Raw genomic sequence first — 18,216 nt, 5'->3', positions numbered from 1 at the left:
TCCTGGAGCCATCCTTGTAAATAGCTTCTGCACTTACTCCAATGCATTCACACCTTTCAGTTAATGTGGCACCCACAATGGTGTGGAATACTCCAGCTGAGGTCGAACAACTGTCTTATACAATTATTGGTCAATGCATTGAGTATAGGAATTGGGAGATCATGTTGTGGCTGTTAAGGACATTGCTTTGGAATATTGTGTGCAATTCTGGACTCCTTCCTATCAGAAAGATGTTGTTGAAAGGGTTCAGAAAAGATTACCAAGGATGTTGCCAGGGTTGGCGGGTTTGAGCTATAGGGAGAGGCTGAGGCTGTTTTTCCTAGAGCATTGAAGGCTGAGCAGTGACCTTATACAGGTTTATAAAATCATAAGGGTCATGAATAGTTAAGATCCTTTCCCTGGGTTAGGAAGTTCAAAACTAGAGGGCATAGGTGCAAGATGAGAGGGAAAAATTTAAAAGGGACCGAAGGGTCAACTTTTTCATGCAGAAAGGGGTGCGTGTACAGAATGAGCTGCCAGAGGAAGTGGTGGAAGCTGGTGCAATGGCAGCATTTAAAAGGCATCTGGATGGGTACATGAACAGGAAGAGTTTAGAGGAATATGGGCAAAATGCTAGTAAATTGAACTAGATTAATTTAGGGTATCTGGTCAGCATGGATGAGTTGAACTGAAGGGTCTGTTTCCATATTTTACGGCTCTATGAATCCAAATTCAAAATTACCTCCTTACTCTTGTATTCTATACCCCTATTAATTAAGCCGAGGACACAATATGCTTTATTAACTGTTCTTCACATGTCCTGCCACCTTTGCATCATCCAGTACCATCAACTGTTTCTTAATATCATGCTGAGTGAATTGATTTGGCTGAAGACTGACATCAGTGACATTGGGTCATCCTGAGAATGCCAAGCTGGATCCTTCACTTGTCAGTTTTGGCTGAAGGCCATTGCATTTACTTCAGCCTTGCCTTTTGTATTCAGGATAGAAATATTTGCAAAGCCTCCATTTCCTTTTAGTTTTTTTTGATTATCCACCACCATTCAGGGCTGGCTGTGGCAGGACTGTAGAGCTTATCATTAAAATAAAATAAAGAACAATGAATGCTGCAAACCTGAAAGAAAAGAAACCAGAAGCTGCGAGAGAAACTCAGCAAGTCTCACATCTGTGGAGAGAAAGTGGAGTCAACTTTTCAAGTCCAGTGTCCCTTCATCAGAATGAGTGATGATTACGAAGACATTGCTGAAGACAAGGAGTGAGGGTAAGGGAATAAGCGACAGGTAGAGATGGAGCCCAGAGGGAGAGAAAGACAGCAGTTAGTCAGACAAAGGAATGGATAATGGCAAGTCAGGGAAAATGAAAGCAGCTAATGGTGACCATAAGTAATCAAAAATAGGTTAGCTGAGCTGAAACCAACCCATTTGATGACAAGAACTAGGGTGCAGGAGTAGGTAAAGGACATGGAAGAAGGTGTTCAGGCTCTAAAATTAGTGAACTTGATATTGAGTCCTGAAGGCTGCAGGGACACCAAGTGTAAAATGAGATGCTGTTCTTACAGCTTGCGCTGAGCTTTGCTGGGAGCACTGCAGCAAGCCTGAGACAGAGATGTTGGACAAAGAATACAGTGGTGGATTGAAGTGGCAGGCAACTGGAAGGTGTCATTTTGTGGAAAAAAATTGGTGATCTGCAAAGCAGCCGCCCAGTCTGCATTCCATATCCTCAGTTTAACCACATCATGAGCAGTGAATGCAATAGATTAGATTGAGTGAAGTGCAGGTAAATCACTGCTCCACCTGGAAAGAATGTCTGGGGCCCTGGATAGTGAGGAAGGGGGAAGTAAATGGGCAGCTGTAAAAGCTTCAGAAATTGCATGGGAAAATGTTGTGAGAGTGTGAAGAGGAGTCGAACAATGTATCCTCGAGGGAATGGTCCTGTGAAAGGCTGAGAAGGGAGGGGGAGTGGAGGGGAATGTTTGTATGTGATGGCATCCTGCTGGAGGTCCCAGATATGGTGGTTTATAATCATTTAGTTGTGAAGGCTGACGAGTTGGTGAGTAATGACCAAAGGGACCCTATTGCTGTTGCAGGAGAGAAGATAAGGGGCGAGGCCAGAAGTGTGAGAAGGGTCAGACATGGGCAAGGACCCTGTCAATCACAGGGGGAGTGAATCCTCAGTTTGAGGAAAAAAGGGGAACATTTATCAGGCAAAAGTTGGCATCATCAGAACAATGTGATGGAGACAGAGAAACTGGGAGAATAGGATGGATCTTTTCTCCCCTTAGTGGAACAGCTTCCAGTTGCCTGCCAATTCAACATACCATTGAGTTCCCTGTTCAACATCTCTTTGCAGATCCAAATTGCAGGAGTGTCACAATTATCTCTTTGTGATTCCAATGCCACAAAGCATTGAAGATTAGTTTATGCCATTGTATGAACTTCAAATTATCCTGTTCATTAAACGGTGGTAAAATCACCCACCTCTTTCACAGAGCAAGTTAGTTAATTTTCAAATGAATTAGTATTTTAATTCATGAACAGCCAAAAATACCTCTGTAATTTTTGTGCAAGTGCTTCTGATCTCCTGAGGTAACTTTGGAAGATTGGCAGAATTCCCAGAAGACTGCATAAGTGGTTTAATGTGTCATTTGATCCATTTTTGCTGAAACTGTCAATACATTTTTCACTCCTGTTGGATCAACATTAACCATTGCAAATCCACGGTTTCCAAAGTAACATATGACAAATGTTTTGGACCACCATTCATTGTCCCGTTCTCCCAGTTTCAGATTTCCTGTGCCCACTGTGATCTCAGACTCATTTTACACTACATTAGTTGGAAAAAAAAATGTACTTATCGCTAAACAGCCATATGCCTGCTATTAGACCATTGGGTGGAGCTTATTCTATTGAAATAATGAGGAGATCTGTCACCCCCAACTTGTTGTCAGTGAAATTTCCATATGCGATAGTTAATTTCTTATCACTTGAGAAGCCATAAAGTTGTTCTTCAATAATAACATAATATCAATCAAAGTTAATTGATTTCTGAGATATTTTTCATATAGCATTAAAATGTTTGTATTACATGACTTGGGGTTCCATTTCTCCCCCACTAGACCAGAAATGGAATGACAAATTTTTTTAAAGGAACGTCTAGTTTGTTATTATATCTAGTGACAGGCATGAGCGAATTACTTAGCAAGGAAACAGGATAATTAAAAACAAGTCAATTTTACAGGGAGATAACCTACATTCCCCCTTGTGGTGAAATATTGGTAATATGACGAGTGTTTTGCTGAACCTGTATTTAGACAGTTTCGTTGATTTAATTTGGCATGCCTCTTATTACCCTGGTGAACTTACTCTTCAGGAGCAGACTCCGGCTCATCATACTCTCAGTCAATCTGATGCCAGCAGCTGTAGTGCCACTGGGAATGGTGATGACTGATACTGTCCAAATTACACTGAGGAGGCATTCAACAAAGGACCTGGTCCTGCCAAAAAGACCAAAATCTCAATGAGCCTGTCATCCTGATACCAGCTAGGGGATTGTGGGGTCATATTGACAGAATAAGGTTGGCGGGAGGGTGGGTATGATTCAGGAGGGAAGCTCCTGAATGGGGGAGGAGGCTCAAATTGGCAACATAGGCCTGGAAAGATTAAAACTCCCAACTACTCTCGCTTTTGCCTGCAGTTACTCTGGTGAACTTACACTACATTTTCTAAAAGGCAAGTATAACCATGCTTAAATATGGAGAGCAAACTGTATGCATATCTCAGGTGTGATCTCACTAAAGCTCTGCACAAATGTAACAAGATATATTTATTTTTATTCTCTGATTCCTTTGCAATGAAGACCAACATAATATATGCCTTTCTAATACTGTAGCTTGCTAGACCTGCAAGCTTACCATGTTCTTTGTAGCATATAGAGACCATAGGAAGGTAGAGAACAAGATTAAATTAATCAGCCCATTCTGTCAACTCTACCATTCAATTCCCTCAGAAGTGTTCAACAACTTAATTCCACTTACCTGCTTTCCTTTCATATCCTTTGCACATTGAATAGCAAACAAAATCCTTTTTATAATCCTATGTTACAGAATTAATGTGGTCATAGAGTCATAGAGCATGGAAACAGGCCCTTCAGCCCAACTTTTACATGCCCATCAGGTTTCCTAAACTGAACTAGTCCCATTTTCCTCTGTTTGACCCATATCCCTCCAAACCTTTCCTATCCATGTGCTTATCCAAATCTCTTTTAAATACTGTATCATATCAGCCTCCAGCACTTCCTTTGGCAGCACATTCCATAAACATACCATCCTCTGTACTTCCCTTTTCCTTGCAGCTTTTCTTAAATAACGGCACAACATTATCCACCCTTCAGTCTTCTAGCACCTCACCTGTGACTGTTGATGATACAAATATCTCTGCTAGGGATTCCACAATTCTTCCCTAGCTTTCTACAATGTCCTTGGACACACTTAATCAAATTCGTGATCACAATCTATTTTTATGCTTTTTAAGAAGTCCAAAATCTCCCCTTCTGTAATGTGGACTTTTTTCAAGGTATCACTGTTTATTTCCCCAAGTTCCCTAGCTTCTATTTCTTTGTCCATGGTGAATACTGACACAAAATATTTGTTTAGGACCTCACCCATCTCCTGTGATTCCACACATAGATGAACTTGTTTACATTCAGGTGCCCTAATCTCTACCTAGTTACTCTTTTGCCCTTAACTCTATTTGCCAAAGCTATCTCATGTCCCTTTTACTTCCTTCCTGATTTTGCTCTGAAGTGTGCTCGCACACTCCCTAAACTCATCAAGGGGTTCATTTGATCCCAACTATCTATACCTGACACATGCCTCATTCTTTTTTATGACCAGTGCAACAATATCTCTTGTCAACCAGTGTTCTTTATTCTTGCCAGCCTTGCTCTTCACGCGAACAGGAACATGCTGTCCCTGAACTCTCATTATCTTGCTTTTGGAAGCCTCCCACTTTCCAGACATCCCTTTACTTGTGAACAGCCTTCCCCAACCAACTTCTAAAAATTCCCGTCTAATACCATCAAAATTGGCCTTGCTCCAATTTAGAACCTAAACTTGTAGACGAAGTCTGTCTTTTTCCATAACTATTTTAAAACTAATAGAATTATAGTCACTGGTCCCAAATTAATGCCTCAGTCACTTGCACTGCCTTATTTCCTAAGAGGAGGTTAAGTTTTGTCCCTTCTCTGGTAGGGCCATCCCATATTGATTGAGAAAGTTATCTTGAACACTCTTAACAAATTCCTCCCCATCTAAGCCCTTAACACTATGGCAGTCTCAGTCTATATTTGGAAAGTTAAAATCCATTGCTATTACGACCCTATTATTCTTACAGCAAATAAAAATAACTTGGTGAATAATACCACCTTGTTTCAGTAGAGTGGCTTTTGAATTGTGAAATGATAGATTAGTACCCTAATGTAAATGATGGGGTTGAGCCCACGTCTGATTGGCTGACGTGTTCTACAGCTTTTTCTTGGCCAATGGAGCTTTGATTGCTCAAGATCGAGCTTTCTGTCCCTCTTTAGGAGCAGACTCCGGCTCATCATACTCTCAGTCAATCTGATGCCAGCAGCTGTAGTGCCACTGGGAATGGTGATGACTGATACTGTCCAAATTACACTGAGGAGGCATTCAACAAAGGACCTGGTCCTGCCAAAAAGACCAAAATCTCAATGAGCCTGTCATCCTGATACCAGCTAGGGGATTGTGGGGTCATATTGACAGGATAAGGTTGGCGGGAGGGTGGGTATGATTCAGGAGGGAAGCTCCTGAATGGGGGAGGAGGCTTAAATTGGCAACATAGGCCTGGAAAGATTAAAACTCCCAACTACTCTCACTTTTGCCTGCAGTCTGCAAGGTCAGACCTAAACTTTGTGCAGAAGCTTCTCACATTGCCTAAATCAGAATGGTGACAGCATAAATCCTTAAAATGGGCATTAACTGCTTTTGCAAATTATCCCACAGTTGGGCAGTGAGTCCCACTGTTCATAAAATTGCAGTAATGGCATATGAGCAGTTGAAAGGCATAGCATCCTCTTTACAGATATCCCTTGTCTGCCTTCCTGCCCACAGATGCAGCCTCATTTTGTATTTTCCCCATTGCTCCCAAACCATGTCTGCAGTTATTGCAACTAGAAAACATTTGCAGTCAATTTAGCATCTTTATTGCTTCCTCAAATATTGAACTTCAAGTTATCTGTTCGTCAAAGAATTAATTCTGTAAGAGGGTACATAAAGCTGTCCAAGTGCAGAAAACACATAAAAATATAAATACAAATTCTGTCAAGTGTTCAGCTTTAATTTGTTTATCGCCATGGAATATTGAAAGTCTAACTGGGAACTATTTTCCCTTCAGTTGTAAAAGACAAGTTTACATCTAATGGGCTGATCATTGTTCAAAAGCTAAACAAACCTAAAAACCTGCCTATTATAATTCAGCATCTACCATTGGTACTTCAGAAAGTGTTTTCTTCAATCTGTTCAGTAACAAAGTAGTCATTTAGAATTCAGGTTTTGTAGGAACGTTGGCAGGAACTGGTTTCCTGCGATGACCACCCCCACACCCACACCCACACTCACACCCCCCTCCCCCACTCCACCATACACACATGACACACACACACATGACACTCACAAAACTGTTTGGGAGTACTACATTGATACAACCTCCACTATAGACAAGTCCCCTGCAAATATCTGCCCAGCAGCACATTACCCACTGGCTCACAGACACTGTGGGATGAATTCCTACCTCCTCCAATTGCTGCTGTCCAATCAGAGACTGGAACAGTAGCTGTTGCTGTTAATATTCCAAGACTTAGTCCAAGATCTCTGCTGAATCCCTGGACATGGGCAAGTGGTGCAGGACAGGGGCCACAGGAAGGGAGGTTACTAGAGAGGGGATCAAGTGGGATTGGAGCTAAAGGCAGGGGAATGGCTTTCAGTGGGCCTCCAGTCCTTCCCCATGCCAGCCTTCCTAATCACGCACTCAGTTCCTGTTAACAAAGACCAGCCCTGCCTCCTGTGAGACAGCAGGTGAATCTGATGAGCTTTGCTGTGCAATCTTTGAGTGAGTGCCCTGCCATTCCTTTTTTTTAAATCTAATGTATTTTTCTAATTAACCTACTTAGAGATGTTATTACACAACTCTGGAGCACCTCTGTGACTTGAACTAGGGTCTCTCGGTCCAGGGGATACAACCTCTGCATCATAAGAGGCACCCCACCATTTCCACTTAGTTCCTTGGCCACAGTTGAGTTGTGGTGACCTCCGGAATAATTGGTATCCTGTCATTTGCTAATGAACATAATTGATATTCACACAGTTAAGAGTGGGATTCCTGCATCAGGTCCTTCCATCAAACCCCCAGCTTAAGTTTGGACAGAATGCCCAACATCTCATCTCCAACATACTCCTACCCATCCCTCGGTCCCCACATCATCATGCGTGCTCTAGAATGGTTAACTGACTATTGACCATTTTATTTAACCTTCCTTAAGTCCAGATTTGTGTGGTTGCAGACCCATTGGTATCAGACTGAGTAGGTTCATATGAATTATTATTATTTTCTTTGTCTATGGATCAATGTAATGTTGTCTTATAATTCACCTGACAGCACTTCTAAAATATTTTCATTCAACAACTTCATTTTTAGCTCAATTGTTTTAAAATAATATGTTGCCACAAATAATGGGTTGCTGCCTTAATTGATTGCATCATCTCATCTAGGCCTCTCATGCTGTCGCTCCAAATGCCATCTTCCCATGTTAGTCCCATTGCCCTCTTGCTATTCTCTCTGTTAAACGCACCTCATTCTTCCTGGATATAATTTCTTTAGCCAGGGTGACTTTGGTTAGGTTCAAATCATATCCTGTTATTCTGATTTTCACTGATCCACCACAATGCACAGATCCCCATTACAACCATTGGGGGTTGAACCTCTGCCAGCTCTTCTGCTCCAGTCCTTTACATGCCATCATGTGCCCATCAGGCAGCAGGCTAGACAGTCCGAGGGAGGAGTTTGTTAGATGACAGCTCCTTCTCCTAGCCCACAGCTGTCACATCACTTACCTGCTACATCCAGTAGTCCTCACCTTTCTTGAGTTGCTGGCTTTCTTGAGAGCTGGAGAGCTCAGCTGGTCAGAGCTATAGCTGCAAAAGAATAAATCTCTCAAACATGCAGCATTATTAAAACAATTCCTCCTGAAAGTAGATTGGTGCTTGCCTCCTCTTCTCATCTTTCTCACAACTGGAAGTAGATGGATTTGAGATGGATTGCATTTAAAATTCTTTAATTTTTTAACTTCCTGCCTGACCAATTCCCATCAGATCTGGAGGGTTCAAATTAGCCCCATGTTGTTTGTAGAGTAGAAACAACTATTTGTTAAAAGCCGCAGAGTCAAATAATTAAATTAGAACAGGTGTTACACAATTCTGGGACTAAATTATGGTATCACTGATTTTTGACACCAATTTGTATTCAAAACAGGTGCTGGATAATAAGATTTTCAATAATATTGTTCCATCTTAGGGTTGCATATAGTTACATACGTGAGATGGAAAAATGTAGCCAATAAGTTTTTCTAATCTGTTGACTGACCTAGATGAAGGTTAAATTTGCTTGAAATTCTCTGAATATTTCCAAGGCTGATGAATGAAGGAGATCTCTTCCACATTATTTATATTTTTTAATTTGTATTTGATATTTTCATTCTTAACTGACATACATAGACATCAGATGAGATGATCTGACAGAATAACCTAATGAAATGCATTGCGTATAGGTTTGATAAGTTCTAGATCTGAATGTTCATTGCTATAAGGAACATAGATGGAAGGAGCTTAGATTTATAGGTTTTCTTAAGATATCCTTAGGGCATTCCGTAGCACTTCACCAATCACTTTTTTTCTGACAGGCAGTCTACGTTACCTGGGTAAACACAGCAATCAGCCTTTATGCTGCAGGGTCCCATAAATGGCATAAATGGTCAGTTCATGAAGAGATTTACTACCGTTATGAGCAATTTATTTGTCTTAGATAGTTTTAATTTGTTGAACTAAGCACGATACGATTTTTAGTAACATTTTGGATTAATTATTTTACACTGTACTTTTTCTGCATTAATCCTAACACAGGGGAGTCCAGCAAGCAGAGTCAGATATAAAGTGGATATGACAGAATTTCCCTACAGTGCAAGCATATTTGAAGTGGAGGAAGAGACAGGACGGGTACTTACCCGAGTGAATCTCAATGAGGAACCAAGTACAATTTTCAAGGTACTGAGATTAATAAACATGTAACGGATTACACAAGTTTTGTTTATTTTTCACTATCGCTGCTATTTTGTTGATGAAGCTCAATAAAATTGTTAAGTGTTTCTGAACTTCTTTTTCTCTGTTGTTTTATTCAGCTGGCAATTATTGCATATGATGATGGAGAGCCAATGAAGTTTAATACAACGATAGTGGAAATTACTGTTCTGCAGCCATCAGTCATTCCACGTTTTACACAGGAAGATTACAGGTACTAAATACATTTACAAACTGAGGCAATTGAAGTTGTATTTTAATGTGTGATTATATTATATGTATATACACATTCAGATGGCAAATGAACTATAAAACAAAAGATTTGTATTTCTATAGTGCCTTTCACAGTTGCAGGATGTCCCATTGCATTTTATGGTCAATTCAGTAACTCTGAAGTGTAGTTATTGTTACGGTTATAGCCTACACAGCAACCAATTTGCACAAATTGAGCTTCCATGGACAGCAATGTGAAAATCTGGTTTTGTGATATTGATTAAAAGTAAAGATTGGTTATAATTCCCCTGCTCTTCTTCAATATACTTTTGTTTTACATCTATTTAGAGTGCAGATGAAGCCTGAGTTGAATATCTCAGCAGAGGCAAGGTAGCTCAGTGGCTTGGCTAGCACTGCTGCTTCACAGTGCCAAGGACCACAGTTCGATTCCACCCTCAGATGACTGTGTGGAATTTAATCATTCACCATGTCTGTGTGGGTTTCCTCTGGGTGCAGATTAGGTGAATCGGCCACCTAAATTGCCCATAGTATTCAGGGATGTGTAGGTTAGGTGCATTGGTCAATGTTTATTCATGCCAGCTGACTAAAACAACAATACTAACTGCATTAGTCAGGGGTAAATGTAAAGTAATAGGGCAGGGGAATGGTGGGGTTTGGGTGAGTTACTCTTCGGAGGGTTGGTGTGGACTTGTGATTTCTTACCACAGTCCTAAGATGTGCAAGTCAGATGGATTGCTTTGCTAAATTTCCAATTGTGTCCAGGGATGTGTCAGCTAGGTGGATTAGCCATTGGACTTGCAGAGTTACAAGGATAGAGTGATGGGGGGAAGGGAGGAATGATTCTCAGTGGTATGCTCTTGAGAGGATAGGTGTGGACCGAATGGCCTGCTCCTGCACTGTCAGGATTCGGTAGAAGAAAAGGAAACAAAATCACCTCTGGCAGTGCAGTAACCCCTCAGTACTGTTCTGGAGTATAACCAAGATTTTTGTCTTGAAGTCTTTTGCGTAGATGTTGAATTCAGAATCTCTGACATCAGGCCAAACGTGTTACCAAAATAATAGATAAAAATAAATCAAATCTTCAGTTGACTACTTACCTATAATTATTAACAAGAATAATCAAATTAAATCTACCATGTGGCTAATAGGCTTGTCAAACATTGTTGTGATAGGCTGTGAACTTGGAATGAGTGAATTTCTGCATACTCAGACTTTTTCATTAGACCTATAGCTGACTGGCTGCTTATACCCCACATCCTTTTGTTCCTTCCACTGCATATACCAGCTATTTATCTGACTTCTTTTGTCATCCATTTATTTTCCAACAGCTCAATCAATCAATTTGGAGAGTAAAAACTTAATCGTAGCTTTACTCTGAGGAGAGCATTTTCCATATTTGTTATGTCATAGTGACATCAGATCTAATGGAAGTGAAAGCTCAATTTGTAAGGCGGCAGCAGTGTAACCTCTCACTGCTATGTGAATACTTCCATTCAGAAAGCTTGTTAATGTTTATTCATGTGAGTGCAGACTGCACCTTTCCAACCAAACTACATTTCCAAGAATATATTCTTGACACCTCATGCTGAATTATAAACATGTACACCTCCAAGCTTAAAAGGAAATGATGTTTTTGGACTGTAAATACTAATTTGGGTTCTCAAAAGCACTCTTGGTTCAGACTCATTTTGTCGGAATCCTAAATTACATTTCCTAGCTCTGATGCACTGTAGATTTCATCCCCTTCACACTGCCCAGAACTTGATAGTAACAGGAATTGCAATAAGATTCTCTCAATGCAGTGTCAGAAAGCACTAAAACATGACAAATATTAATGAACAATTAGAGAATGGATGGAATTTAATAAAAAAATTACATCTTGCATTTTAATCCTTTCATTATACTAATGATTCAAATGTGCTTACACATTTCAAATGATAGTTTTCAACAAATATGATAGTTGAAGATACAATAATTCCTTTGTTTCTGAAAGCATCCGTGAATGATGAAATTTGCGAGTACAGGTCCCACTGAAAATACAGGGTTAAAATTTGTGGATACGTGCGTTTTGCCACAGATGATGAATTTCGTTGCTGCTTACTTTTCGGCACGAATATGTGAGTGTACAAGCCCTGAACTCACGAATACTGGGGATTTACTGAACTATGTTTTGGAGACTTTAATTTCAGAGATCTCAAAAGCAAATATTTTTAACTCTGAATAAGAACACCAGCAATGTGAGTTAATAAAATCTCCTAGGCTCCATCCTTCTTAATAAGGAGAACACTAATGGTATGATGCACACTGATGGTTTTGTCATTTTGCTACCATATGAATTCATCTATTTATAAAGAGCCAGGTGCATTAGTTTAGGAAAAATCATTTTGAGGTCACTTTTGGATTTATGATTAGATTGATGTTTGATTTGTTGTGCACTATCTAATTCTCATATCCCATATCATTTGAATTCAAATATTGTTTAGTATTTTAATGTGGTAAACAATGCTCTTCATTATTTCAGCTTGCCTTACCTGTTTGACTTCATTAAAGTACCGTTAAAGTATTATCAATACATTTATTTCCATTTAATCAGCAATTCAAATTGCACAAGTGGAAATCAGTTACAAACTGAAACATTGAACCCCCAATGCTCAGTACTTGTCTTGAATTCTTGTTACAGTTTGACAACAGTAAAGGAGTAATTTGTAACTTTATTCATTTAGTTTTTATTGTTGCAGTGGTTACAAAGGAAAACTTTGTTAACTGTGAAGTGCATGATTAAATTGGTAAATCTGATCTCTTGATGAATTAATACTTTCATCACAAACAGAAAGTGGACAATGTATTCCCCCATAATTGACATTGTTTTATATTACAGCATTATATCATCTGAGCATGAGATTGCATGAGACAAAAATAAGAAATTGAAAGATATTTTTATTTATTTTAATTCTCTTGTCTCTCGATTGTATGGTGTTCTATTACATAATGGAGCAAGAGGTGACAATTTGTGGCCATGCCACATCTTCTCTCTGAGTTGAAGGTCATTGCTGATGGTGAAATGGATCACATAAGCAATAATAATGTCTAGAAAGCTCAGTACTGCATCAACTAACTATTATTACCTGCGGTGTTTGATACATTAGCCAGATGTTTCAAATGTCAATCTAGCCAAATAATACAATCCAGGGAGTCTTATACAAGCTTTATTGCTTTTATTATAAGAAATATGCAATTCCTCATTCAAAGCATCCAGAAAAGAACCATCTTTGTAGATAGTGGATCTGGCAAGTTTGAATTCCTAAGATGTATTTTCAATCTGACATATAACCACTTAGCTTTAAGTGGCTAATTATGCTTAACTAATAGGACCATGCAGAAAGTCAATATGCCGTAACAAATTGTATGGGACTTTTGAAATTGTTTTATACCAACCTATTATATGTTAAGTAATTGGCTGAACAGTAGAGATTTCCAGTTTTACCAATTCAGTCCTCCAGAATTTTTTTAAAAATGCAAACATTCCAGTAGTGATGATGGGATAACTTATTATTTTGCTGTTTATAACTTGATATATTTATCTGCACAAAGTGCACTCACATTCAGATGTTCTTTGAGATGTCCAAATATAGGCAAAATGAATTGAATTCAAGATGTGAATTGAAAGAAATCAAAGTTGACGTCAAGGTAGCAAATGACTGTGATGTTAAGGAGCCCTGAAGCTAGTGAGAATCAGAGAGAAAGCTCTCCACTGGTCATACCTACATAAGGAAAACTGGTTATTATTGTTAGAAACTAATCACCTCAGGCCCAGGACATCACTGCCAATCTTCCGCAGGGTAGTGTCTCAGAAACATCTGACTTCAGCTGTTTAATTAAGATTCCCCACTCTGTCATTAAGTCAGAAGTGGAATGGTACATTGATGAATGTACAACACGCAGTGCCGTTTGCAACTCCTCACATGAGGAAGCATAATATGCCCTGACTGCAGCAGGACCTGAACAACATTTAGTCTTGGGATGCTAAATAGAAAGTAATGTTCATGCTGCACAATAATTGCTTTCAACAAGAAAGAGTCTAACCATTTCCACTTGAGGCTGAATCTCCTTGGATTGACCTGATCATAAATTTGACTTGTGATGATGCTGTCACTTTAATAAGGTTATTGTGTCCTTGGGATTTTTTTTTAAGAGAGATTGCAAAGACAGAGGTGCCATGGACTCTAGAAAGAGCCTTGTTCAACAATGGCAGGGGAGTGGCCAATTCTGCCAGTTCAGGTTTTTTCTAATTTAGTTCATCTGCAGTCACAAGATGCTGAAGTCCAGGAAAGGTTGCAAGCTTCAGCAGATGATTCCTGACTGCTTTTCTCTCTGGAATCTCTTTGGAAGTTGTTCCCTCCCATCTGTAAGAATCTGTGTTTCAATTTACGTTCTTACAAATGGGGTGTGTTTGTGGGATGTTACTGGATTGCAACAGTTCCTTAGGTAAGTTGTTATGTTGGGTTGGTTAAGTTTTCCAATAGTTAAGTTATTCCAAATTCTGTTCATGTTTAAATAAATTCTTAAAGCTGAGTGGTTTGACCAGCTGTATCACATCTGGAGTATCCACTTCACATCTGCCTTAAAATAAGAAAACGTTAGGGTCTTGGCTACCTTCTTAAAATACTTTGAGAGTGTCTGGCCTGGTCCATAACAGACTGGACCAATCGTTCATATGGTGCAGGTCAGAAGTTGAAAATCCTGCAGTGAGAAATTTGCATTCTGACTCTGCAAAGCTGTCCAACATCTGCAAGGCACAAATTATAACTTTGTAGAATAACTGGCTGGATAAGTGAGGATCTGACAGCACTAAAAAGGTTGATACCACCTATTACCAAGCATCCTGCTTAATGGGCAGCCTATTTCCTACCTTCAACACTCATTCCCTCAATCAGCTGTGCACAGTGACTGCATTGTATACTATTTACAAGATGCACAGTAGGAACTCACCGAGATTCCTTTTACTGCACCTTGCAACCCATTGCCTTTACCACCTAGAAGGGCAAAGGCAGCAAACACATGAGAGCACCACCAACTGCAAGTTATCCCCAAGTCACACAATATCATAACCTGGAACTACATTGCCAATCCTTCACTGTCATTGGATCAAAACCTTGGAACTCCCATTCTGACATGCACCTATGCCATGTGGGCTACAATAGTACAAGTAGGTAGCCCTGCATTAGCACCTTCTCAATGGTAAATACAAATGACAACAAAACCTAACCTTTCTAGTAAGGATTAATTCCTACCAACAATGTTTTCTTGATTCTTTAGTTTCTGCCCCAGTTATTGACTTCACTACCTTAACTTCTACATGTTAAGCAAATTACATTCCATTTAAAACAATTATCAAGATCAAGTCCCACACATACATCAGTATTTGATTCAGTGTTGAATGTTCTAATTTTGAACTTGATTCACTTGCCAAAGTTTGCTCAAGCCCATTAGATGTGATCATTGGGGAATCGTATTGTCAGTTTTCAAAGAGAATCCCTGTTGCCTATTCATAGAAGAGTGTTAGAAAGGGTCATTGAGAAATTTACAATGTGGTTCACCCAACCTTGCAACTGAATGAGGCATTTAAGAAACATCTATAGTTATTCAGCTGATGATTTGAGAAAAGGATATTTCCATTTATATACTTGATGTGAAATGTGAGCATCTCTTGTTACAATGTCAATTTTTTTTTCTCATTATCATGTCAGATAGGGATTATCATCGCAGATTCTGCCATCTCTGTAGATGTTAGTCTCTGCAATTAATACTATTATATAAATACAAATTTTAATCATAAAAACAGTCATTAGTTATTTGTGATTGGGGTTATGCAGTAGAGATGTTAGGTAGTTTTTGAAGGTTATATTCCCTTTTTTAAAGACATTTCTCTCTTTAGTTTTTCTCTGATCTTTTGAAGAATTACTGAAGTGGATAGGTGGATAAAAAGAACCCATTCTTAGACCTTTTGACAATCCAACTCTTAAATTATTAATATTCAGTCTCACTTCAGTCTGCACTTCCCTTGTGTGATATGTTCTTTCTTCCACTCACCCCTTCTTCAACATTAAACTATTCCTCGTTTTGAATATGCCAGTAGGTCTGTAGTGGATCCATCTTAATAATTCACGACTCCATTTACTGTTGAAATATGTAAATGAGTGAAGGTCCAGATTTCACCAACATTTGATGATTCATCTGCAGTTGTTGATATTAGGTGAGGCAACAGGACACCAGTTAAACTCAGCCAGGATTCCTTTTCTAGTTTGTTATCCATGGCTTGTGCTGAAGTATGCATGAATGGCTTGTCTGTGACAATGATTGATTAACCCATAACCACCTATCAAGAATGCCACCTGGATGAGGTTTCAGACATCCCTGGGATTCTGTGATGTATGATTTAGTGTAGCCATGCCTGGTTTCTGAACTATTTGTAAATATGCAGTGTACTTTTCATCCTCCTCAAACATTTGATAGTATAAAGGAGAATATATATGGCATTGCATCAGGAGAAATATTGCATTTTCATTAATAATTACAGCAATGAATTTTTATGTTAATTAATGCATATGTAATCATCTACGAGGGATATCTTATTAATTGTACTAATTAGAGCTAATTTACATGAATAAATTGAGCTAATTAGAAAATAGACTTTCTCAGTAGTTCAGGAAACCTTATAAATCCTATTTCAATGAAAGCTAAAGTCTATGATAATGCTATTAACAATGACCTATAAATGAAAGATAATAATTGGATTCAATCAGCATCAAAATCTTAAAAGGCCAAAGTTTGAAAAGCTGTCTTTATATAATATGTAAGCTCCACCCCAGAATATTTTTTTAAATTTTAAAAATATGTATTCAGTTCTATATAATTCAATGCTCATAAAAAAATAAGCCTCCTGATCAAGATGCCTCTCAGAAGGAATTAAGATCAAGTCGCACTCTAAGCCTATGTTTGTAATTGGCACTGACATTCTAATGCAATAATGAGAGAGTCATGCATTGTTAAAAGTTATACTCTTGAGATCAAACATTTTAAACAGATTTATCTGGGTGCCAGAAACTTTGACAGTCATATTTCTTCATTTTAAGGGTTTCCCCATTTCCTTTTCCCCTGGTCATCTTATGTTTATTACAACACAAAATAAACAGAAGGGTTTAATAAAAGAAAACTGTTCTCAGACCTCTTAATGTCCTCAGGGCAGGCAGTCTGTAATCTGTGCCTGGTCTAAATATGAATCCAGATGACCCCTTAAGTGCCTTTTGAAATGCCCCTAGAAAGCTTTCAATTCCATTAAACCATGTGATCAACCCCCGATTAAATTAGGACTGTAGAACAGCATTGTATGGATCCTGAAATTATATACTGGTGAGGCTGAGCTTTAACCTACAAACAACAAATCTGATTCAAAAACTACAGCCCTGCCATATCCAATCATGAACAATGATGGACATTTAAACAGCTAATGGAAGATGAAGGTTGTATTCGCATGTCCGTCCCAAACAAGGACAGAGCCCAATGTGTCATTACAAAAGATATGGCTGGAACCAAAGGTGCTGAGTAGATAGTACATTGTCCTGAGGATTCTACGAACTCGGGTACAATTCACTTCTCTCCTTCTGACATGAAATGGATGTGAGAACTGTCTACAGCAAAGGAAATGAGCATGGACAACATACTGACTTGAAGACTTGTGTTCCAGATCTAGCTGTGCCCTTGGCCAAGCTGTCTATTGCAGCTATAACAAACTAACAAAATGGAAAAAAATGCCCAGGGATACTATCTCCACAATGAGCAAGACAAATCTAGTCTGGCCAATAACTGCATTTTGAGTCCACTCTCAATCACTGACATAGTGTTGGAAGTTGTCATCAATGGCACTATCAATTTGTACGTACTCAGTGATAGCCTATTCATCTTTGCTCAGTTTGTGTTCCATTGGAGTTACTTTGCTCCAGACATTATGAAAAGGTTGTCATAAATGTAAATCTTAGAGTTTAATTCCAAATGTTGAGTTGAGAATGACTGCTGTTGACATCACAGCATCATTTGTCCATGTGTGGCATCAAGGAACCCTAGCAAAATTGAAGTTAATAAGAACAAGGAGCAGGAGTAGGCCGTCTGGCCCTTGGAGCCTGCTCCACTATTCTACCTCAGCTCCATTTACCCGCCCTCTCACCAATAACCCTTAAATTCTTTACTGTTCAAAAAATTATCTATCTTAGCTTTAAAAATATTTGCTGAAGAAGCCTCAACTACTTCACTGGGCAGGGAATTCCATAGATTCACAAACTTCTGGGTGAAGAAGTTCCTTCTCAATTCAGTCCTAAATCTGTTCCCCCTAATTTTGAGGCTATGCCCTCTTGACCTAGTTTCACCCACCAGTGGAAACATCCTCTCTACTTCTATCTTATCTCTTTCCTTCGTAGTTTTATATGTTTCTATCCAATCTCCCTCATTCTTCTAAATTCCACTGAATGTAATCCCAGGTCTACTCAGTCTCTCCTTATAAATCAACCCCCTCAATTCCGGAATCAATCTAGTCAACCTCCTCTGCACCCTGTCTAGTGTTGG

At 39.1% G+C, this 18,216-nt stretch overlaps 1 protein-coding gene across 2 annotated transcripts in view; it reads left to right on the top strand.

Annotated features, from left to right (window-relative positions):
• Positions 1 to 18,216, top strand: part of pcdh15b (protocadherin-related 15b) — a 1,523,107-nt gene that overhangs the window by 1,349,161 nt on the left and 155,730 nt on the right. For both annotated transcript variants that reach the window (XM_043712368.1, XM_043712367.1), the window contains 2 exons: positions 9,193 to 9,333; positions 9,468 to 9,580. In XM_043712368.1, coding sequence (XP_043568303.1) covers positions 9,193 to 9,333; positions 9,468 to 9,580 — 254 coding nt within the window. The remainder of the gene's footprint in view (positions 1 to 9,192; positions 9,334 to 9,467; positions 9,581 to 18,216) is intronic.

This window comes from Chiloscyllium plagiosum, chromosome 22 (assembly GCF_004010195.1).
Source record: "Chiloscyllium plagiosum isolate BGI_BamShark_2017 chromosome 22, ASM401019v2, whole genome shotgun sequence".
Taxonomy (NCBI): domain Eukaryota; kingdom Metazoa; phylum Chordata; class Chondrichthyes; order Orectolobiformes; family Hemiscylliidae; genus Chiloscyllium; species Chiloscyllium plagiosum.
Note: the sequence above shows the minus strand (reverse complement) of the source record. Positions and strands in the feature narration are given on the sequence as shown.